The 23,339-nt window shown below is 49.5% G+C and overlaps 1 protein-coding gene across 5 annotated transcripts in view; it reads right to left on the reverse strand.

Moving 5' to 3' along the window:
• Window positions 1-23,339, reverse strand: part of Pacsin2 (protein kinase C and casein kinase substrate in neurons 2) — a 95,818-nt gene that overhangs the window by 21,366 nt on the left and 51,113 nt on the right. For 3 of the 5 annotated variants that reach the window (XM_069999710.1, XM_069999708.1, XM_069999709.1), the window contains exon 2: window positions 7,701-7,838. In XM_069999710.1, the coding sequence (XP_069855811.1) occupies window positions 7,701-7,760 (60 nt within the window). In that variant the 5' untranslated portion in view covers window positions 7,761-7,838. Of the gene's footprint in view, window positions 1-1,377; window positions 1,480-7,700; window positions 7,839-23,339 lie in introns of those variants that run through there. The other 2 variants (XM_069999707.1, XM_069999706.1) reach the window with 2 other exon arrangements.

Consider the following 23,339-nt stretch of genomic DNA (forward strand, 5'->3'; position numbering starts at 1 on the left):
CTCTGATTTTGAAAACTCTTGGAGAAAGATTTCAGAAGGGAATTTGCTAACCAATCATGTGTTGGTGCCATCCATCAGCACACACAGTGGCTGCAGTTTTTTTTTTTTTTTTTTTTTTTTTTGCCAGTCCTGGCACTTGGAACTCAGGGCCTGGGCACTGTCCCTGAGCTTCTTTTTGCCCAAAGCTAGCACTCTACCACTTGAGTCACAGCACTGCTTCTGATTTTTCTGTTGATGTGATTCTAAGGAGTCCATCCCAGGGCTTCATGCAACTGAGGCAAGCACTCTACTGCTAAGCCACATTTCCAGCCCCTGCAGTTCACTGTTGACTTGGAGGAGCAGCCACAAATGAGGGGAGGCCCTCAGCAAGCATCCACCTCAGGCTTCCACAAAGGCTGTCAGTGGTCCCGGAGGTGACAGAGCCGCCTGTGCCAACCCTGTGACAGCTGGGGACAGGCCGTGGGTCCGCCAGGCACAGAGCCGAGAGAAGGGGTACACCAAGATGCCCCCATAATGCTGGCTGTGCTGTCCTCGTTAAATAGCACAGCTGGCTGGAAGCTATGCCTGGCCATTGCTTTATGGAATTAAGTCTAGTGGTAGAATGCTTGCCTAGTTTGAGTTCAAACCTCAGTACTACAAAAAACAAAAAACAAAAAAAAACAAGCCCAAACTAGCTAGCAATAAAGGAACGGCCTATCCATCCTCTGCAAAGTGCACACTGCACTCACAAGCAGGAGCCACCCCAGTCTCTGTGCCCTAGAGGGTGCAGACCTGGGTCTGTGTTCACAGCTCTCTCCCCATGGCCTCCACGGGCCCCGATATAATAAAACATGAGCAGGCCTGTAACTCTAATTACTGCCAAGGTGGAGTTCAGAAGAGTCAAAAATTGAGCCCAGCCCAGGCAAAAGGAAACTTTGCAAGACCCCAACTCAACCAGTGAAAAGCTGGGGATAGTAGTGTATACGCATTATCCCAGATACACTGAAAGCACAAATCAATGGGTCACCATCCAGGGCACCAAAGCAGAAATGAGATACCTTATTTGAAAATAATAATAATGGACAAAAAAGGTTAAGGCTGTAGTGGCAGAGCTCTTGCTTGCCCAAAGTCCAGACTCCAGTACCATCAACACAGGATTTAAACTTAGAATCTGCCAGCAAGTTGTAGACAACCTGAGAAAGACAGGACTCCGAGAAGGTGGGTCTGGAGGACGTGAACTCGGGTAGCTATACCTACAGACTGGCCGATCCAAACCTGGGCCTGGGTGGGCATATGGCCCTTACAGTATGTAAAACAGACCAGCGGGCCTTCTGTCATGAAGCACACATGTGCCCTAGGACAACTCTGAAATCCCTCCTGCTTCCTCTCCCGTTCTACCTTCCTCAAGGCATGGCTAGGCCAATCTTTCCCACGAAGGCTCCCCAGGCATGCCTCCTGGCCAGACCCCCATGGGCAAACACTTGCATCGCCTGCACTGAAGCAGCTGGAACCAGCCCCCCTCCCTGTCTCCAGCTCCTGCTGGCTGCTGCAGCTGGGGGACACGCAGGCCCTGGCAAACACTGCGCCCATGGTCAGTTTCTCCCAGGGCCTGGCCTCCTGTCTTCAGCTGGACTGCGAGCCTCCTGGTGACAGGCACCCCATTTTGTCATCATCCACACGTCATAATGGAGCATGGCTGCACTCTGCTGGGCAGGGAGCTGACAGCGCCACCTGTGTCACCCCACAGAATCGGTGTGGTCCCAGTCATCAGTGAGCCCATTTTGGTGATGAGGAAACAGGTGTGAAGGGGTGCGGTCATCTGTGCCTGTGCAGCCAGCAGCGCCTCCACGGCGTGGCCGCCCTGGACTGAGACCTGAGAAGATGTAACAGAACAGTGTGTGCCAATGAGACTCATCCCAGAACCCCACATCTCTTCACCACTAGGGCCTCTTAAATGACCTGATTTGACCATCAGAATGACCGTGCCCAGTAACATGGAACTGGAAAGGTTTGCGCATGAAACCTGTCCCCTCTAAACTGGCAAGGAAGATTGAGGGCAGGCCAGCTGTGCCAAGTTGGCCAGTAGAAGGCACAGCCCCTGGCAACGTCCCTCGAGCTAGTCTATGCAGGCAGAGGCAAGTGTCTGACCCCAAACTGACAAAGGCCGCCAAAGAGGCTTCAGCACCTTCTCAGTGGGTTTGGATGACAAGATGAAGCATGAGCCTGTTGAAATGCCTGAAATACTGTCCGCAGATGGTGAAGAGATGAGCTCAGGTTTTTGGCAGTGCTGGGACTGAACCCACAAGAATGCCCCTAGGCCCAAATGAGTCCTTCCTTGGGCTCCCTTGACTTTCTCTACCAAGGCCTTCTTCCCTCTACCACATCTCACAAGGGGAGCACTCTGCGGCCCTGCCCCGAAGTACACGACCTTGTATGAATCTCTTCTGTGAACTTCAGTTCCTTGGGCTGTAAGGTGAGGGCCACACACACTGGGGGACCACGGACTTGCAGGCCAGCTGGCTTCCTCCCCACCACCCATGCTCTCAGCTGTCATTCGACAAGACCAGGCCTCTCCCTAGTCATTTCTTCATCTCCATTCAGAGAGAACTGGATGGCCTCTAAAAGCGCTTCACAGTTCAAGGTCTCCAACTGAGCTGGATCTCCACTGACACCAGCCAAGGATTCCAAACAGAGGCGTTCCTAACTCTCAAGTTTTGTTTTTTTGTTTTTGTTTTTTGGTCTGGTCGTGGGGCCTGAACTCTGGGCCTGGGCGCTGTCCCTCAGCTCTTCAGCTCGAGGCTAGTGCTCTACCACTTGAGCCACAGCGCCACCTCCGGCTTTTTTCCTTTTGCTTATGTGGTGCTGAGGAGTCGAACCCAGGGCCTCATGCATGCAAGGCAAACGCTCTACCTCTGAGCCACCTTCCCAGGCCCCCCTAACTCTCAAGTTTGGAGCATCTGGCCTCTTGCCACTCAGATACTAAACACTGCTGGGAGTCAAGGGCTATGTGAGGCATTAGCAATGTCATGGTGAACACACTGTTCCTAGGCTGTGAGACTTAGGGCAAGCTACCCACCAACAGCGATACTGGCCCAGTGAGAGGGAAGCAGCTCAGCCGAGGCTGGAGGAAGGTCATGGCCTGCCTTGCCTGGGCTAGGCCAGTGCCCCCACTCTGTGACTCTCCATAGCAGCTCAACCCATCCTGCTCCCTCGAGGGGCCAAAATGTATTAAAGGAGTGGGGCTGAGCTGTGCTTTTATTTTCCCTCATTCTCCAGGCTGGCCGCAGACAGGGTACTTACTCCACGATGTGTTCCCAGGGCCTGGATGGTGCTGACTAGGATTCCCATTCCACATGGAGTTGTGGAGAGCTCAGAACCATGGACAATGAAGCAAATCAGGGCTGATGCCCAGGTTCTTAGTGCAGCGATCACAGCGGTCCTCCCTGAGCACACTGAGACACCGCCAGATGCTAACGCCTTGGCCTCTCAAGGCATCGGAGGTGAGCAACATTACCAGACGAGCAACAAGAGCACAAAGCAGCAGGAGGGCCTCCCAGATCCTCCTTCAGCAACCTCCAGGGCCTGTGTGATTTCTCCCCAAGACCAGCTCATCCCAGGAGGCTGTGGGGCGGAGGCTGCACTTGGCAAGATAGTCTCTCGTCTTTTCCTCTAAATACTACAGCTATAAGCTCCTGGAGGGCAGAGCCCTGTCCCCCTGCACGGGGCAACCCTCTTCAGTTAGTGCCTAATAACGGGGAAGAAGAAATTTAAGCACAAGAGACTTTTCTGGTGGAGACCGCAAGGCTTTCTGGGAAAGGATGAGACTTCTGTGAGCAGGAGGAGCGGAGCTGACAGCAGGCACCTCAGTTACTCAGAGCCACTTGGGGCGGGCTCCTGATCCTTAGCCAACCAACACCTGTCAAGGTGGAGGACAAGGGCACTGCTGATGTGACCCAAGATGAAGAGCCACTTCCGGGCCAGAGTCACAGAAGAGCACAGCCTGTCTCAGCATTTACTCTTCAGGCAAAAGGAATATACTTGTCTACTGATAGGTCTACAGTTAAGAACTTAATGGGAAGCTGGAAAGCTCAGGTTAATGACTGCGCTCATTACAGCCACTTCATTTAATAGATGATGGAACAGTAGTTTGCTGGCCTAAACCTACAGTTTTTAAACAAGGAGCTGATCACTTCTGTAATAACACTACATTTAGCTGCTAAATTTTTCCAGCTACCAACTCAGTAATTAAATACCATTGCCAAAGCCACTGCAGGAACAGCTGTAGATGTGTGTGAGTCCCTCCCGCTCCCATGTCAGAGGGACGAAGCACTGGGCCAGGCCCACCCTGACCTGTCCACCACTCACCTGAATTCATTCCTTTATGCCACGCCGACCCCAGTAGAGTCTGCTTAGCATGGGAAACCATCTATCAGACCATGATAGGGGCTTCGAGACCTATCTCTGACTTTTGGGACTTCACCGAAGTCTACCTCAGAGAATGGGGTTTTACAGAAACCTATCTCCAAGTTTTGGGACTTCACCGAAGTCTACCTCGGAGAATAGGGCTTCTAAGAGGCCTACTCCTGGGAAAAGGCTGGAAAAACCCCTGGGAAAAGATGTGTTTCTGTCTTTCTTCTCCTCATAAGAGTGCCTATCAATCTTTTACTGTTTCTGCTGTTCATTGTACTTACTCATTGTCAACGTTCCCTTATTCAAAGCTCTTTCTTAAGAGTGTTGACGACTCCAATATCTGATGAGTGTCTTAAAAATATGACTAACTAACCAGAGTTAAGTGCTACCCTGAAACCCCTCTTATGGAGGCTAGTAGACAAGTTATAAGTAAATATAAAAGTATTGGAGGTTTCACAAAGTCACTCCAGCAGAAGGAATTGTAAGAAATTTACAAGAAGCTGTAGGCACGGCTAGAACAGAAGGAATGTATGGCAGTTGCTGAGATAACTACTTAGGAGAAAGAACTTCCTGGTACTCTCATTTACTAAGAGACTTGCTAGATCTAGGCCTCCGTAACCTTAGAATTAAGGCCTCTATAGAAATAAGGTAATGGTGAGATGGTGACAAACGTCGAAACCCATTATATTTCTTAGAGATAAGCCGGAAACAAGTGCCTTTCAGGTGACCAGCTGGTGACCACCTAAGAATGAAGCCCTGCAGCAAGATTGTGTAAACTTTTGCCCTTTCAGGCGACCAGCTGGTGACCATCCAAGAACGAAGCCTTGCAGCAAGATTGTGTAACCTTTTGCCCCTTTTTTCTTATGAAGACTTCTGTTATAAAAGTTTGTTATCCTCTGCATTAAATCGCACTCAGCATCCACTCCTAATGTGTGTGAGTTGTCTGTTTGCCATCTCCCCATCCTATTCCAGGTTCCTCCCCTAGGTATCCTCCGTCGTCCCGACAGAACCCGGTCCGCGGCACCTTTAGACCTCACAGTGCCCTACAGATGTGTACATCATTACTGCCCATTTAGAATAGGAATTAAAGAAAAATCAGGAACTTACCCAAAGCCACACACAAGTAGTGGGTGACATGGCTAGGACCCTGATGACAACACAATCTCCTGCACCCGCCCCCTTTGCCCCTTGGTTTACCTGCTGCACCCACAGTGGGACAGCAGGGAGGTTCTGAATTCCAGCTTTGCTCCTTTTAAGTTTTTGCTGATGCAGCTTCTTATAGCTCTGCCCCGTACTCCCACCACACCCCATACTCACACGCCCACCATGGGGCTGGCCACCTGGCTAACGTCGCTGCCCCTCTCATCCCTGAAATCTTTCCTGTCACTGAGATGTGTGCTCTGGCCTGCTCCCCCTCCCCAAGAAAGCTGCTGCCAGCCAGGAAGGACAGAGCCCCTGCTGGCTCTCTGGTTCCATTGGCTCCTGCAGGTACAGACGCAGCCCTGCCAGCCAACGGCCTGGCCTCCACAGTCCTGTATCCTCCCAGGGCCTAGCAGCACACAGTAGCTGCTCAACAATATGTATTCTCACCCCACTGGGTGGTTCTGGGGTAGGTCTCCCACCCCTGAATGAGCCTCCTACTTAGCTTCCCCAATGCTGGGGCTGCAGGCATGAACCAGTGCATCCAGATGAGCAGCCGCGTCTCACAAACAGAATGTGGTGTTTAGCATGAAGTAAAGCATAACCCCTTCAGTGGAAATACGGGGACGAAAGATGTTAGTGAAGTTGGAGTCCTCTGCCCATCTGAAAAGTTAGGTATTTTGATCACCGTTTCCATTAAACTCAGTAGGAGTTGGCATGTGTTTTCAGATAGCATTACCCAGCTAGGTTTCTCTATGAAGCTAGTCTCCAGCAATCGCCAGGACATGGGGCTTGGCCTCATCATATCTAGCCAGTAATCTTCCCTTAACAGATGAATACACTGAGGCTCAGATCAGTTGAGTAGCTTGCTCAGGGTCACACAGCTGGTGACAGCATGGCTGGGCTCACTCTTGTCTACAACTCCACAAATGCAAGAAAGCTCCAGGGCTTATGCCACAGAGACTGAGAGATCAAAAGTTGTAGGGCGCCAGTGGCTCCTGCCTGTAATCCTAACTACTCACAAGGCTGAGATCTGCCAGCCCAGGCAGGAAAGTCTGGAAGACTCTTATCTCCAATTAACCAGCAAAAAACAGGAGTGGAATTATGGCTCAAGTAGTAGAGCACTAGTCTTGAGTGAAAAATCTCAGGGACAGCACCCAGGCCCTAAGTTTAAGCCTCAGGGACTGGCAAAAAAACAAAAAACAAAAAACCTGACTTTCTGGGCTGGACCTGAAGCTCAGTGTTAGATCACTAGTTTAGCATGTTTCACAGACCCTAGGTTCAATCCCTGGAACTGCAATCAGTAAATGTTTGGGCTGGGCTTTTTTTTTTTTTTTTTTTTTTACTTTTGTCTTTTTCTTTTTTGGTACTGGGGATTGAACCCAGGACATTGCACTTGCTAGGCAAGTGCTTTGCCACTGAGCTACATCCCAGCCAATAATCAATAAACGTAAAACTTTAAACTGACTTTCTTTTAGCCAGTGGTCAGGGAAAGGAAGTGGGAAGAATGATCTCCAAACCAAAACCAACCCTACAACAGTCCATCAGGAATGGAGCTGCAGGACACAGATGGTCAGGCAGGTGCTCCACCAAGTTCAAGAGCAGTTCGTGCAGCTTCACGTACCACCACCATCTGTGTAACACAAAACTCAAAGTAAAGCGGCCTCCTCAGGTGGAGCCTGGGAATGCCTGTATCATGCCGGTAGCACATTGTGGCTGGACATGAGAAAAAGCACTGGAGCCAGATGCTGGTGGTTCACGCCTGTAATCCCTGCTGCTCATGAGGCTGAAGAATGAGAATTTCAGTTCAAAGCTAGCCTAGGCAGACAAATCTAAGACTCAGATTTCTAATTAACCAGCAAAAAGCTGAAAGTGGAGTTATGGCTCAAGTGGTAGAATGCCAGTTATGAGCGAAAAAGCTGAACAAGATTGCAGAGCCAAGTTCAAGTCCCAGTATTTGCACAAAACATTCCTCAGCTCTTTTCATATCAGACTTCCCAGCAAGGTGAGCTTTGCCCTGACAGAGAGCTGGCTAAACCCAGCCAGTCTCTGCTCCATCTGGATTTGACAGCAAATGCCTGCCTTGAATGCGCCTCTCATTCCAATCTCCATCAGACACAAAGGCGGTGGCACCACCGACCAGACTCTGCGTTTGGAGCATGAAGCATTACCTCCCAGAAGCTGTCGCTGGACACTTCCACGCCCACGGAATCATCGTACGTGACAGACATTTCTGCACAGGGCAAGGGGATGGCCGTGAATGCTCGGGTTCAGGGGTCCACTTCAGATGCTCAAAACCAGAGGCACACCTAGGAAAGAAAAAAACACATGGCTGTGGCTTGTACACTCCCGAGGCAAGAAGCAAGTCACCTGCAGCGGCCGAGATCCCACGTCCACGCTGCCTTCTGTGCACAGCAGTGGAAGGGCTTCCTTCTGGGAGAAGGACGTCTTCACACTCTGGAAGCTGCACATGTGTTCCACACACACAAGGGAAGCTCAGAGACACCTTAGAAAGCAGGTTAGCAACCTCACTAAATACCCTTCCTCAGTCCCGAGGGACCTTAGGGAAAAGGACAGGGCCAGAGACGGTCAGCTGAATATGCCAAGCAGTGGCCCACCAGGCCCGGCCCAGCCCACTCTCCCTGTGGGGCAAGACCAGGACTGGGAGGAGGCATAACCCCACCTTCCACGTCTAACCCCACTCCTGAAAGTTCCTGGTACAGTCCCAGGAACTTTGGGTCCTCTCATCTTTTATGTTTTTGTTTTTGGGGGACTATGTAACCCAGGTTGGCCATAAACTCCAGATCCTCCTGCCGCGGACATCCGAGTTTGAGGTAACAGGCTCACATCTCCACAAGCAGCAGCAGCACCCACGGTCTTTGACATCACAGTCACTGATGCTCTGAGTGTCAGCCACGCACCATCTGTGTGCAGCACAAAGAAAAACAAACCTACCACTTCTGAGAAACAGGTTCAGTGAAGGCCCCCACTACCATAGTAAGCAGACACCGGCTCCATCCTCCTCTACCTCACCCTGTATTCCCCAGACTTCCACAGCTTAGCAATGGGAAGACAGGGGATGGAACAGCCAGACTCCGGAGCACCTTACTAGGTATAAGACTTTGAGACTCGCCTGAGCCAAAAGTCCTGATGTTCTCTGTGGTTATAATGGAATCTACACCACAGAACTATTGTGAGTCTAATCCACAGAAAGGCTCAGAACAATGGTTGTTCCTTGGAAAATGCAAAACACGCAGTAAGCAAAAATGCAATCATTACTGCCATTATCATTATGCTATGATTACTATTACTGTTATTTTTGTTGTTGTTGTTGGTCCTGGAGCTTGAACTCAGGGCCTGGGCACTGTCCTTGAGCCTCTCTGTGCTCAAGGCTAGCACTCTACCACTTGAGCCATAGCACTACTTCTGGCTTTTTCTGTGTATGTGGTGCTGAGGAATTGAACCCAGGGCTTCATGCATGCAAGGCAAGCACTCTACCACTAAGCCACATTCCCAGCCGCCCCTTACTGTCACTTTTATCTCTATTTTGCAGCTGAGAAAATGGATGCCTGGGTAATGAGCAGTGGAGGCTGGCATTGGGGCACCAGCTTGGCCTGTTTACTAAGGCAATGTTCTTTCTAGTACACCAAGACCTTTTCCAAAAATGATTTCAAATGTAGATACATCAGCATCCTGGCAGCTAAACGCTCACTGTTGGCTACAGGGTTTAACCTTGTGAACTACAGGACTTCAGCAGGCAGTACCAGTGTGGGGGTCATCATCTACGAAACAGGAACAGACCTGGTACTCAAAGCCCCAAATCACTCAGGCCAAAGGGACAAGAGTGCATAGTTAGGGCCACACCCTAACAGCCTTTCACCGCTAAGAGAACCCTAGAAGAGGACACACATGCCTGGAGCTGAGCACAGGCAGTATGCTGTCACCAGTCAAATCACTAGATGCCACAAAGGCCGCCTGGCATGGGTCACCAGCCATGGCCCTGTGGCTACCTCCCTGTGTCTACGACTGGAAAGTCTCCTGCCCGGAGCAGCTGCCTTTGCTTCAGGCTCCACAAGAATACCTCCCTGGCTGGGTGCCGGAGGCTCACGCCTGTAATCCTAGCTACTCAGGAGGCTGAGATCTGAGAATAGCGGTTCAAAGCCAGCCCGGGCAGGAAAGACCGTGAGACCCCTATCTCCAATAAATCACTAGAAAACCGGAAGTGGCGCTGTAGCTCAAGTGGTAGAGCGCTCGCCTTGAGCTGAAGAGCTGAGGGACAGCGCCCAAGCCCAGAGTTCAAGCCCCATGACCGACAAAAAAAAGAATACCTCCCTGGCCTTTTGGTTCAGGCTACTCTCCAAGCCACCACGGGGCTCCGGGGCCAGTCCCCTGGAGCGGCTGTGGGAGGATGGGCCCTGGCCTGGGCTGAGGAGCAGCTCGATGCTCAGCCAGAGGCCTTTATGCTCCATAGCCATGGTTCAGACATCAGTTGAAGATGGGTTTGCCTATGATTTATTAAACAGCCCAACAAGTGCCAGTTGCCAAGCAGGTTCAGCACAGGGGCCAGTGGAGAGGAAACAAAACCAAGACACACTGGGGCTGCCCAGCAAGGGTCCACAAGATGGCAGAGCTGGGACGAGGACCCAAATTCTCTCCCTTTCCTTCTGTCCAGCTCCAAAGCAAAGCTCCCTTCACCAACTTCCTCCCCACCTGCTCTCCAGAGTCCGTGCCTGAGGTCCCCCTGTGCCTCTCAAGCATTCCCAGGCACTCCTCTGACTTCAACTATCACTGATGTACAGGAACACCTCAGCAGCAATCCCAAGAATTAGCTGCTCCATCGATCAGAATGAGGGCTACATGACTCGTGATGAGTAAGCGTCACTTGGTGCACGCATGTACACGCACACACAAATTGATACCGCCAAAGTGGTAGCCACTGCTCGCTCTTGTTCTCAGCCAGCTACCCAAAGGTAGTGAGAAATATTGAGACAAAAGCTTATCCCTGCTGGGACTCTGCCACTAAACCACCCGAACCCATTGATGCAGGGGCTGGTCACCACCTGCTACCCACGGACAGTATTTCTGCATATGCATGCTGCATTCCAGAACAATGTGAGGTGGAAACTTTCATCATGTGCCTTGTTAGAGCAGGGAACCTGAGGCACAGCAAGGGCAAGGAGGTTGTCCAAGTGGAGGAGATGAGGTGAATGAAGGCTCGTGACAGCCTTCATAACCATAACCACCTGTGCCGAGCTCCACTTGTCTAGGACGTAAGTAAATACTGAAGTCCTCCCTGGCTGGGCTGGGCCCAGGTGAGCTACTGCCGCTGCTGTGCCATGACAGTCTGCTGGCCTTGGCCTTTTGGATGGGCTGGGCAGTCACTCACTGTGCCTGTCTCACAATGATGTCTGGTGTGAACCATTCGTGCTACACTCTGCCTTCCTTCTCCTCTCAGTCAAGGATCATCTGTTGCACAGATATTAATTTTAATATGATCTCGATAACTAATATTCACTATTAGAGTTGATATTTCTACATCCTACTTTCAAAATCTTTCCTTTAGTTTAGGTCACATGCACCATTATTCCCTTAAAAAATTTTTTTTTTCGGGGGAGGGGGGAGGCTGGGAAGGGATGTGAAGGGTAAACAAAGGAGGAGGCTGCAATGCTTCGTAAGAAATGTATGCATTATCCTGCCCATGTAATTGTAACCCCTCTGTACAGTATGTTCACAAATAAAATAAAATTTAACATTTTTTTTTTTTTGTCGGTCGTGGGACTTGAACTCTGGGCCTGGGTGCTGTCCCTCAGCTCTTCGGCTCAAGGCAAGTGCTCTACCACGGAGCTACAGCACCACTTCCAGTTTTCTAGTGGTTTATTGGAAATAGGAGTCTCACGGTCTTTCCTGCCCAGGCTGGCTTTGAACTGTAATCCTCAGATCTCAGCCTCCTGAGTAGCTAGGATTACAGGCGTGAGCCACCAGCGCCCAGCTTTGCTTTAAATTTCTTTAAACAAGCTGGGCCCCGGTGGCTCAGGAGCTACAGGCCCTGAGTACAAGCCCCAGGACAAGTTACAAAAAAAAAAAAAAGGCTCCTACACTATGCTCCTACTACACTCCACTAGGAGTTCTGATGTTTAATTGTTCCTCCTCCTTTAGCCTAGGATGGCTTTGAACTTGTGAGCTCCCTGTTAAGATTCCAGAGTGCTAGGACTACACACCTGGCACCACTTCTGGCTAATTCTTTACAGGTGAAGACTCTTCATATTCTACTTCTTTGAGTGTTGGTTTGGGAAAGTTGTATTTTTCTAGGAATTCGTTTCTTCCTAATGCATTGCGTAAACATTCACATTATCTTCCTCTGGTCTCCCGTAAGCCTGGGCGATGTGTGCTTCTGTCCACGTTACATCTCTTCATCAACATCACTAAATTTTATTCTTTTTCAGAGAATTGGCTTCTAGCATCTCATCATTCCTGCTATCTAATGGCTATATTTTCTATCTTCTTTCTTTCTTTCTTTCTTTTTTTGGTCGGTCGTGAGCCTGAACTCTGGGCCTGGGCGCTGTCCCTCAGCTCTTCAGCTTAAGGCTAGCGCTCTACCACTTGAGCCACAGCATCACTTCCAGCTGTGTTGCTGAGGAATCGAACCCAGGGCCTCATGCATGCAAGGCAAGCGCTTTACCACTGAGCCACCTTCCCAGCCCCTATCTTCTGCTACTATTTCCTTCCTTCTACCTTTCTTTTCTTTTCAACATCTTATACTTTCTCTAACATCTGAAAATGTCCCTCTGTGGGGCAGGATACCATAGGCCAATTGTCTCTTGATGGTATCTGAGGTGGGCTGGTTCTTAGCATGTGCGAGCTATGTTCAACCTCAGTACAAAAAACAGGAGGAGAGGGCTGGGAAGGTGGCTCAGTGGTAGAGCGCTTGCCTTGCATACCTGAGGCCCTGGGTTCGATTCCTCAGCACCACATAAGCAAAAAGAAAAAAGCCAGAAGTGGCGCTGTGGCTCAAGTGGTAGAGTGCTAGCCTTGAGCTGAAGAGCTGAGGGACAGCACCCAGACCCAGAGTTCAGGCCCCATGACCGGACCCAAAAAAAAAGAAGAAGAAGAAAAAAAAAAAAACAGGAGGAGAAGGGACGCTGAACTCACTGAAATGGCACTGAGCTCCAAACACCAACTTTGAAATGCACCTTTGGTGGAAGAGAGAGTGATGCGTTATCTGGATATCAGGAAAAGCCAAGGCAGGAAAAGATATTTCCCATATATTTCCTCTCCTCCTCCCAAATGTCTAGGGAATAGATGAAGGGAACAGTGCAGACACAAGGCAGCAGCAGAGCGCAGACTGCAGGTCACGCTGGACACACGGTTGGCTGGGAGAAAGCACAGTGGCAGAGAAGTTCTGCCCACTAGGGGCACTGAGCTAGGGATGAGAGGTGCAGTGTTGGGGGTCAGCCGTCAGAGTCACTCCAGAGACTACACTTGGAACCATCCAGTACACATGCCCTTCAGGAGCGCTCAGCTGCAGCCATGCTTGGTTCCTGGTCATCGCATACAGCTGGAGGCTGCCGGTGCATACAGAAGGGTCCAGCTCCACTGCCTGAACCATCACCCATGCTCTTCTTCTGTCAGAATCATACACTGATAACCAAGGCCTTTCAATCAGACCTGGACAACAGGAAATCCCACAGGCCAGCTCCCACCATAGGCTTTAACATTCCAGTTACGAGACTGGGAAGGTGGCTCAGTGGTAGAGTGCTTGCCTTGCATGCATGAGGCCCTGGGTTCAATTCCTCAGCACCACATAAGCAAAAAGAAAAAAAACATTAGTGGCGCTGTGGCTCAAGTGGTAGAGCGCTAGCCTTGAGCTGAAGAGCTGAGGGACAGCGCCCAGGCCTGGAGTTCAGGCCCCACGACCGGACCCCCTCCCCCCAAAAAAAATTCCAGTTACACAAGGCTGGAACAGCATGGACATATTTGTCCCCACCCCCTAAAAATGTATATTCAGCAAATCTGCAATTAAGAGCAAGAAAACCCTAAGTGTAAAATGTATAGATGACTGTCCCCTTTACTCTCCATTCTCTTGAGAACACATTCTCCAGGTTGGCACCCAGGGAGCTCTCCAAAGATGCTTGCTGCAAACACACTGTGTTCTGAGAGGCAGAGGACAGGGAGAGCTAGCAGATCCAGGTCTCTGATTCTGGGGACTTCCGCCACAGACAAATGTCAATGCTAAACTCAAAGCAATTCCTGAACCCGCAAAGCCATGGAGGTTTAACTTGACCCTGGTGGAATACTGGCACAACGTCCTCCTTCCCCTTCACGCCTGATAACAGCTATCAAGTAAACAGAAGACACATTACATAAGTACCTGTAGCTCCCACTCCATCCCTCTACTCCATTCCCAAAAGAAAAACCGGAAGCAGCTATTCTCTGGGCCAAAAAGGTATACATAACACAAGGACACAGCCGCACAGTCTCCTCTGCCTCTCTAACCACAAGCTGCCGCCTCACTAGGTGCCCGGGGGCAAGGTCTGCGCTAATGCGGGCACTGCACCATTGGCAAAGTAGATACATTTGTTTTAATAACTCAAGTATCTGGCACAACCTATTTTGTTTCCAATGATTTCATCTGGAAAAGTGAACATTCCTCAAAGGAAGAGATAAGAGATCAGCAAATAAAGTGACTTATCGCTCTGGAACACTGTGTAGTGCACTTAATGCGACAATGGGAAACAGTATGTACACTGGGTTGCAAAGGCTGCCCCTCAAGGGGAGGGGCGCGAGGGGCGTGAGGGGCGCGAGGGGCACCAGGGGCACCAGGGCCCCGGCCCAGCCAGTCCCAGCCCCTCCTAGGCAGTTAGGGTGGAGCCTGTTTCCAGTCTTTCTTCAGACATTGAAGAACAGTAAGTATCTTTTTGGCTTGTGGTTGCCCTGGAAACCATGTCACTTGAAAATCAGCACCTAAAAACCAAGTTGGGTTGGCCAAGGATTACAAACCACCCTGGGGTATAAACTGTCCACAGCAAACGACAGACAAGCTGGGGAGAGGCAGTGGGAGGGGTGCTCAGGAAGTCCACTAGGGCCCGGAACCATTTCCCTGGAAACAAATGAGTTTTAGATTCTAAAGTGCCCAGTTAAGAACAGGGGAGAAAACACCTGTTATTTTATTTTACTCAACATAGTAGAATAGCCTTCCTCTTTCTTCAGAAAAACTGTTATCCAGGAGATGGTTACGGGACAAACATTATTATTATTATTTTTTTTTTTTTGTAGCATACTGAGGTTTGAATTCAGGGCCTCGACACTTTCCCTTCACTTTCTTGAAAGCTCAAGTCAGGCGCCCTACCACCTGAGCTACACCTTCGCTTCTAGCTTTTTTAGGGATGGTAGGGGCATTAACTGGAAATAAGTCTCATGGACTTTTCTGCCTGAGCTGACTTCAAAGGGCAATCATCAGAAATCAGCCTCTTGAGTAGGTGTGACTACAGGTGTGAGCCACTGGCACCCTGGACAAAGAACTTCTTCTGTCACTCAGTGACAGTCCCACACTCTCTCAGTCAGATGTGTCTGTTGTAAAGCCTGACACCAAGCTGGGCCCGGGCAGTTTGAAGTTCAAATGTGTGTTCAGCTCCCACGGAGCTGTCAAAGCCAGTGCGGGCTGTGTGCCACGGACCTCCGTTCTCATTACTCAGCCCTTTCTTCTCCTGCCATCTACGGCCTGACTTCACTCGAATCACAACCAACAAATCATCCTGAGGTCTGCTCTTCTCAGTTGCATAATAAGCATTTCTCCCAGTGTTTACACCAATCCTGTGATTGGCAGTGGCTGCAGAGCATTGCATTGTAGTCCCCTGCTAAAACAGTGCCAGGTCCTCCGTCAGACAGCAGAGGCTTAGATCCCCACTCAGTCCCAGGCCTTGGGAAGGTCACAGCTGCCCAGATTTCCAGGTTTGTCCTTCACTGGGGCTCTGTGGTTCAAGCATGTGGTTCAAGATAGCTGGCATCTCTCTTAGAGACGGTCAAAGGGGCAAGTGCTCAATCTGACATCCCAGATCTGCATTTAAAGGGCAGGTTACACACCCAAAAAAGGACCTGAATATACCTGGAGAAGCAAGCACAGGACAGAAGGCTACCCAGGGTAAACTGAAAAGGAAGGGTTCCTCTCTCTTTGAGAATCTGTAAAGGAAGTCACTACCTATCCACAGAATGGAAGTTGAGGTGCTGGGTGCTTTGCAAGGTGAGTCCGAGAATATTTTAGGAAAAGATGAGTGTAGAACAAGGAAACATGTCCAACCTAGGTCAACTGGGAAGAAAGGTCACAAGACAGCGGTGCAGAAAACTAACTGCAGTTCCAAACAGGCTGCTCTGATGGCCTCCCAAGGCCGGCGCCCTGGTGACCCGGAGCTATCAACTGAACACCGGTATGGCCAGGCCTTCCTCTGGGCAGGTTCCACCTCAAAGACCTCCTTCCTTCCTCTGTCTAACATTTACCAAGAACTTACCATGCTAAGAGTGGCAGGGATTCAAGAATGTCCTCAGAGCTGGAGCAAGAGGCCGCTCTTGCCCTTGCCAGAAAGCAGAAATAGTTACTAAGTCAATAGTTACTAAGCACCTATCAGGAGCTATTTATTTAGCTGCCCCATGTGGCAGCTACGATTATCATTCTCACTTGTGATGAAGAAACAGAGCATAAGAGCGCTGACTTCCATTGCCTAGGTCACACAGCCAAGTAAGTGATAAAGCTGGGATTCAAACCCAGGCCTTGCTGCCTCCTGGGAGAGATACAGGCAGAGACAAGTGATTGGCCTGCCTAGATAGGGGCAAGGTGGGGTGCTAATGGGGGCAGGATGCTAGCTGGACTCCCACACACTGGGCCAACCCCAGAGTTCCCCATGGATGCCACCAGGCCTGCATGCATTCATTCACCCATTCTGCATTCATGGAACACCTACCAAGTGTCCGATTTGGGAAGCCATACCTGCCATGTTCACAGTCGTACTAGGCAGGGCATAGCCCCTGGAATGTGTGGGCTATGAGATGCAAGAGAAAGAAGAAAAAAATGCTGGTCCTGCCACCTAGCAGCCAGATGATAACCAGGAGCTGTGGCCTTGGCCTCTCTGAACCTATTTGCTTCTCTAGAAAACAGAACTAACCCTGCCTCCTTCCCTGAGGATGGCTGAGGATGCTCTTCACCCAGGGAGCAGGACACAGGCTCCCTAAGCGCATCCTGAGGAGCCTGAGCACAGGGAGGGCGTCCCACACAGCACAAGCCTTATGTCACGGGGAGGAGCGGCAGGAAGAGCATGGCGGCCGGTGGAGGGGACTCCCCCGACTCAGGGGCTTACCAGCTGCCTACCCTGAAACAGGGGCAGTGAAGAGGGAAGGAGGAACTATCTTCCCACACAGAAATCCCCGTGTGCGGTAAACTTGATGACTTTCTCATGCTTTGTGGTCTTCCGGCTGCAGGCTTGGCTGAGAAACTTTACAGAGTTCTACATGACCAGGGCCGTGCAGGCAGCATATTGTTATTCTTGTTAACAAGCAGGGTCTACGCACTTACACAACGTTAACGAAGATGTCCCAAAAAACTTCGCACAATCGCAATTCCCAACAGATAGAAGTGGTATTGACAACCACATTTTCAAAACTAGGTGAAAGCACTCATTTAATGTTTCCTCAAAGAATCTTGATGTTAGATAAAATAGAAAATGGTACCCTCACTTCCAATTTCTCTTCTTCTTGGGGCAACCTTTGAAATATTCAAGTCATATCGTCACTTCCCTTCCTTCCTACTCTCCCTTCCCTTCCTTCCTACTCTCCCTTCCTCTCTCCTTCTTTCCCTCCCTCCCTCCCATCCCTCCTCCTTTAATCCCCATCCTCCCCTCTCCTTCCCTTCTTCCTTGCATCTGGGTTAAATCCTAATTACTTCCCTTTGATGCAAGGGCACCCCTGGCCCGGTGGCCCCCCACCTGTTCCCTCCATTTTCCCTTATCTGCTGTGCCAGCTTTGTTCTCCAGCACAATGATCCACTTGCTGTTTCTGGAATGTATTAGGCTCTCTGCCTTGGGGCCTCTGCATGTGCCGTTCCCCTTCATTTCTGACTTTCTTCCCCCTGAGGAAAGTGCATGGCCTCACACCAGCTTGGCCATTCCTCAAAATAGTCCTGCATGTCTTCCACATCACCTCCCACCACTACTGGCTCTGCCTGCTACACACTTCTTAATTCTTTTTATACTTCCAAGTACATAGCACTACCTGAGTATCTGTGTTCAGTCTGCTTTCCTGCCTAGAAAGGGAATAACATGGGTGCTACACAACAGGTCCTGCCTAATTTGTTTAAACTCATACAGATACATGATAAGATCTTTTCAGCTAAAGTAGTGGCAGAGAGAAATGTGAGCTTTAGAAAAGAATACCAATTACAATAATAAACTGTCCTTACTTTCATTCACAAAGGCTATATACTGACATCTCTTTAATTACTCAGGAAAGAAAGACTAGTAATTCAGAGTATTAACCACAAATGTCTCTTAGGCTGAGAGCAAAACTTACTTTCTCATCCTCTTTAAAGAACCAATCAAGAGATTGGAGGTGTGGCTCTGTTGGTAGAATGCTAGCCAATTAGCAAAAACATCAGGTCCCAGTCTTGATCCTCAAAAAAAGAAGGAGGAGGAGATGGAGGAGGAAGAGGAGGAGGAGGAGGAGGAGGAGGAGGAGGAGGAGGAGGAGGAGGAGGAGGAGGAGGAGGAAGAGGAGGAGGAGGAGGAGGAGGAGGAGGAGGAGGAGGAAGAGGAGGAGGAGGAGGAGGAGGAGGAGGAGGAGGTAGAGGAGGTGGAGGAGGAGGAGGAGGAGGAGGAGGAGGAGGAGGAGGAGGAGGAGGAGGAGGAGGAGGTAGCAATCAAGCCAGGTGCTGATAGCTCACACCTGTAATACAAGATACATTGGTGGATCAGGGTTTGAAGCTAGCCTGGGCAGGAAAGTCTGTGATACTCTTATCTCCAATTAATCACACATACAAAAAAAGCTAGCTGGGAAGGTGGCTCAGTGGTAGAGCGCTTGCCTTGCATGCATGAGGACCTGGGTTCGATTCCTCAGCACCATATAAGCAGAAAAAGCTGAAAGTGGCACTGTGGCTCAACTGGTAGAGGCACTTGCCCTGAGCTGAAAAGTTGAGGGACAGCGCCCAGGCCTAGAGTTCAGGCCCCATGACTGGCAAAAAAAAAAAGCTATAAATGGAACTGTAACTCAAGTGGTAGAGCACTAGTTTTAAGCAAAAAAGCTCAGGGATAGTGCCTAGGCTCTGAGTTCAAGACACACACACACACATGCATGCATGCACGCACAAACCAAATTTTTAATGGCAAAACCCAGTTTCTGTATGATGGCCTACTTGTATAGCCATTAAATCAGAAGACTTCCCACCTGGAATCTCCAGGCCACCTCTAAGTGCCCCAAACCACTATAACGACACTTTCATAGTACATTTATTCTTCAAAAAAGGGTTCTTGTCTGCATCAGAGGAACTGAGCACGTTGGAGGCAGGCTGACCCTAAGCACAGTTCAAGTTTGTAAGTATCAAGAATTGCTCTATCACCCAGGCAGCATGTTTATAATGAAATTTAAAACATGCTGGCAAAGACAATTCTCTCTACTAAGCCTCAATTTACCTGTTCTGAACCTAGTTTGAAGCTACTTTCATATGCTTGAGACAATCCTACATATCCCTAAACAGCAGAGGAGATCAAGACCCCACAAACTATGCACAAACTCTCTCTCTAGCTCCATGTGTTTCTAGGATGTTCTTTAAACCCTAGGCAATCTCTTTAGGAAATACACATTTCTCAGAACACTGAAATTCGGTAAACAATCTACCTCTCTGGGAGAGAGGGCAGATATTACTGGGACCAGAATGGTTTGTCTTTAGATTGCAGATTCTCAAAACAAAGGCCCAAAGTGGAAGCCTCAGTCAATTCCAAAAATAAATGGCTGATAAGACCAAGAAAATAAAATGACATGCATGCTTAGGATCCCAAGGATATCAAACATCTACTAGATGTCCGGACAAACTGCTCAATGCCGACACTTCACCTGTGCACCTATACGATCAGCCAGGGATGCTGGGTCGAAGAGGTTCAATGCAGAGGGGAATGGGTCTGCCCACTCAGGCCCCAATGGAAAACCCACTGCACATGCGTTTTCTTTCCAACGTTTGCAGGCAGCTGGAACAGCGGACTCCTCCCACTTTGGAGAAAACTGCTATCACAGCTGGAGAAACATTCTGGGACAGAATGAATAAGAGATTTTACACGTAAGGAATTATATGGGTGATTTTGAAGTGTGTGAAAGTATGAACAAGCAGATTTGAGGAAATATTATGGAGCCATGGTAACAGAAACCACGGAAGGGAAGAAATTCCCCTCTGGTTGCACAGGACTGTTTAAAAATAAACCGGATACGAAAATACCAGCAAAGGCCACAATGGCTCACTGTTCTCTTCCATAGTCAGAGGACAGCCAGTTCTTTAACACACTTGTCTTCCAGGCTTTTTCCCGCTGGAGAAACGTGAGACGGAGGGTAAAAAGAAGCTTTGAATTTTTTTTCCCTAATTATACCAGATGAATAGACCTTATATGTTTTAGAGTTGGAAGTACAGAAATGTACATTCATGCAAAGAGCACTGAGGCTTTAAAGAACACCAGACTGCCACTTCTCAGCCTTCTGGCTAAGATCAAGTGTATAACACCAAACTAAATTCAAAAAGTGTAAGCAAGGCCCCAGTGTGCACAAAACTTGGTGCTCAGATAGCAGTGAATGTGCTAAAGAAGGACAGCATGCTTTATCTCGGGAACAGAAAGCCGTACAGGCATCCTCTGCACTCTCCCTTCTTCAGCTTGTACACAGTGCACATTCCAACATGGGCCTCAGCTCCACTGCATGTCCTCAACTACATGTACACCGTTTAGTGTGCCAGTTAGGCATAAACCCTTAGGCAGCCCTACCTGCCTGCTAGCCTCGGCCTTCCTGAAATTGGTGTGCAGAACACTGCTGAGATCCCTTCCTAGTCAACTCCTACATGTCCGGCTAGGCCTGGTGTGAATGCCTCCTCCTTACATCCCAGTTACCCCCCATCCCGTTATAGTTCCTCCATGGGTATATCATTTGGCCAATCATTATTTTCCTAATTAGGTTGGCAGTCTCTCAGAGAACCCAAGTCACCTGGTTACTCTGTAAGTGCCTGTCATGGTCCTCTGTACCAGTGGCTCTGGGCAGCTGGTGGAAGAGGAATGAAGCTAGAACGGATTCCTCAGGAAAGCTCAGCTCAAGAACCTCTGGCCACAATGCTCCCTCCGGGATCCTGCCTCTTGCCTGTCCCTCTTCGCCCTGCTGTCACTTGTCCTGGTTCTTCTCTCCCTATATACGGACTGGAGATGGACACCTCTGTACTCACGCTATTGCCTGCAGTCAGAGCACCAGGAAAGCATGTTTGCCAATGAGCTTTGCTGCAGCTTGGTGAATGGTTTTGATTAAGTAGCTGTACTTTGGTAACACCTGAAAACTGACCCTGCAAGAAGGACTCATGCTTCTAATCTTCTGGAGCTCAAGTTACTTCCTAAGTCCCATAATTGCTGAGATTTCATTTGGCATTCAACAAAATGCCACAAAAGCGCCCCAAACATGCCCCAGCTCTGAGGAGACAAAGTATCCGTCTTGGTAAGGAGATGTCATTGGGGGTGGGAGGCATGGCTCAGGTGGTAAAGTGCCAATGAGTGAAAGTGTCAGATGCTGAGTTAAAGTCCCACCTCAGGCTAGGCACTGGTGGCTCATGCCTGTAATCCTAGTTATTCAGGAGGCTGAGATCTGAGAATCGTGGTTCAAAGCCAACCCAGGCAGGACTCTTATTTCCAATGAACCACCAGAAAACCGGATGTGGTGCTGTGGCTCAAGTGGTAGAGCACTAGCCTTGAGCTGAAGAGCTGAGGGACAGCGCCCAGGCCCAGAGTTCAAGCCCCATGACTGACCCCCCCCAAAAAAAAGGACCCCACCTCAGACCAAAAAAGCACTTCTGTCACTGGCAAAAGTGCTGTGACTGACCAGACCCAGAAATGACACAGGAGCCAGACAGGAAACAATGTCAAAGCATGCAAACCCTCACAAAAGGGCTGAGAAAGGATCACTGCCTTCTAACAGAGTTTCACAGCATCCCTGAGACCACTGGCTACAAATAATGGCAGCCATGGAGTCTTATTAGCCACATGACCTGATGAAATTCCATCACTTCAGTCTTCTAGCACAGAAGTTCAGTTCCACCCTATAAGCAGACATGCTGTGAGAATGTAGAGCAATACCATCAGGTGATGGCTCCCTTCCCAGATTCTGACACACAGGTAATGAGATGGAGCTCAAGGACCTTGAACTTGATATAGATCTCCTTGGGCTCTGGGTCTCTTCTTCACTAGGCAGTTGACCTTTCAGTCCTACAGACTATAACATTCTTTTTTGTTTTGTTTTGTTTTTGTTTGTTTTTGGATCCAGTCATTGCCTTAAACTCTACCACTTGAGCCACAGTGCCACTTCCGGCTTTTTTTTCTTTTTGCTTATGTGGTGCTGGGGAATCGAACCCAGGGCCTCATGCATGCAAGGCAAGCACTCTACCACTGAGCCACCATCCCAGCCCCAGTCTATAGCATTCTAAGGAGACTAGGGGTATAGGAAAAGGAGGGGCTGCTTTGAGGTTCTAAGTGGAAGTATGTACTGGAAATTTTTGTGTCAAAACAAAAAAATAAGGAAAGGTTTTTAAATTCTTCCATTAAAATAGCATGTACCCATTAGGATGTCTGGCTATCTACCCAGTGTGCTGTTGATTTTCTATTTTTTCTCTGGCATTGCAGCCATGGAATAGTCTGCGTGTTGAGGAATCCCATGGGATACAGAACAAAGAAAAATTCCATCTTAGGCCGGGCGCTGGTGGCTCACGCCTGTAATCCTAGCTACTCAGGAGGCTGAGATCTGAGGATCTCGGTTCAAAGCCAGCCCGGGCAGGAGAGACCGTGAGACTACTATCTCCAATAAACCACCAGAAAACCGGAAGTGGCGCTGTAGCTCAAGTGGTAGAGCACTTGCCTTGAGCTGAAGAGCTGAGGGACAGCGCTCAGGCCCAGAGTTCAAGCCCCATGACCAACCAAAAAAAAAAAAAAATCTATCTTGTGGAGTTTATGCTCTACTACAGGTGACTGACAGGAAAAGCAGATCACAGGCTAGGTGGTAGGTTGAGAAAGAAAGGAAGAGGACAGTGGAGGGACTAATGGACAGCAAGTGGAAAGAAAGCTGCACTTCTGAACAGAATGACAAGCAAGTCGCGAGGAAGAGGCGACAGCATCTGAGACAATGTGGCAAGGTGAGAGCCAGGTGTGCCTCTAGTACAAAATCAGCGATACCAAGGCAAGGGAGGCCTTCCCGACAGGTCTGCCCTGCTGTCCTCAGCAGGGCAAAGAGGACTGACCAGCAAGCACAGGAGAGATGGCGATGTGTGACTGTAGAACAAAATAATCTTATTCTTGCAACTGCTATCTCCCACCAAGGTCCATCCCTGACCTCTCGCCTAGATTCTTCTCGATGATTTCCCCAGCCTGTGCTCCACAGCTTCTGTGTGCTGGGTGTATACACGGCTCCTGTCCACAGAGTGAGGTCACACATCAGAATACAACACTCCCAACAACCGGAGTCCCTGTCACAGGTCCCCACTGCTCCCGGCCCAGCTCTCCCCTCGAAAGCTGTCCCCAGTAGATGAGAAGCAGAGAAAATCCAGCCAC

Source organism: Dipodomys merriami, unplaced genomic scaffold, assembly GCF_024711535.1.
Source record: "Dipodomys merriami isolate MVZ:Mamm:240054 unplaced genomic scaffold, mDipMer1.0.p SCAF_55, whole genome shotgun sequence".
Taxonomy (NCBI): domain Eukaryota; kingdom Metazoa; phylum Chordata; class Mammalia; order Rodentia; family Heteromyidae; genus Dipodomys; species Dipodomys merriami.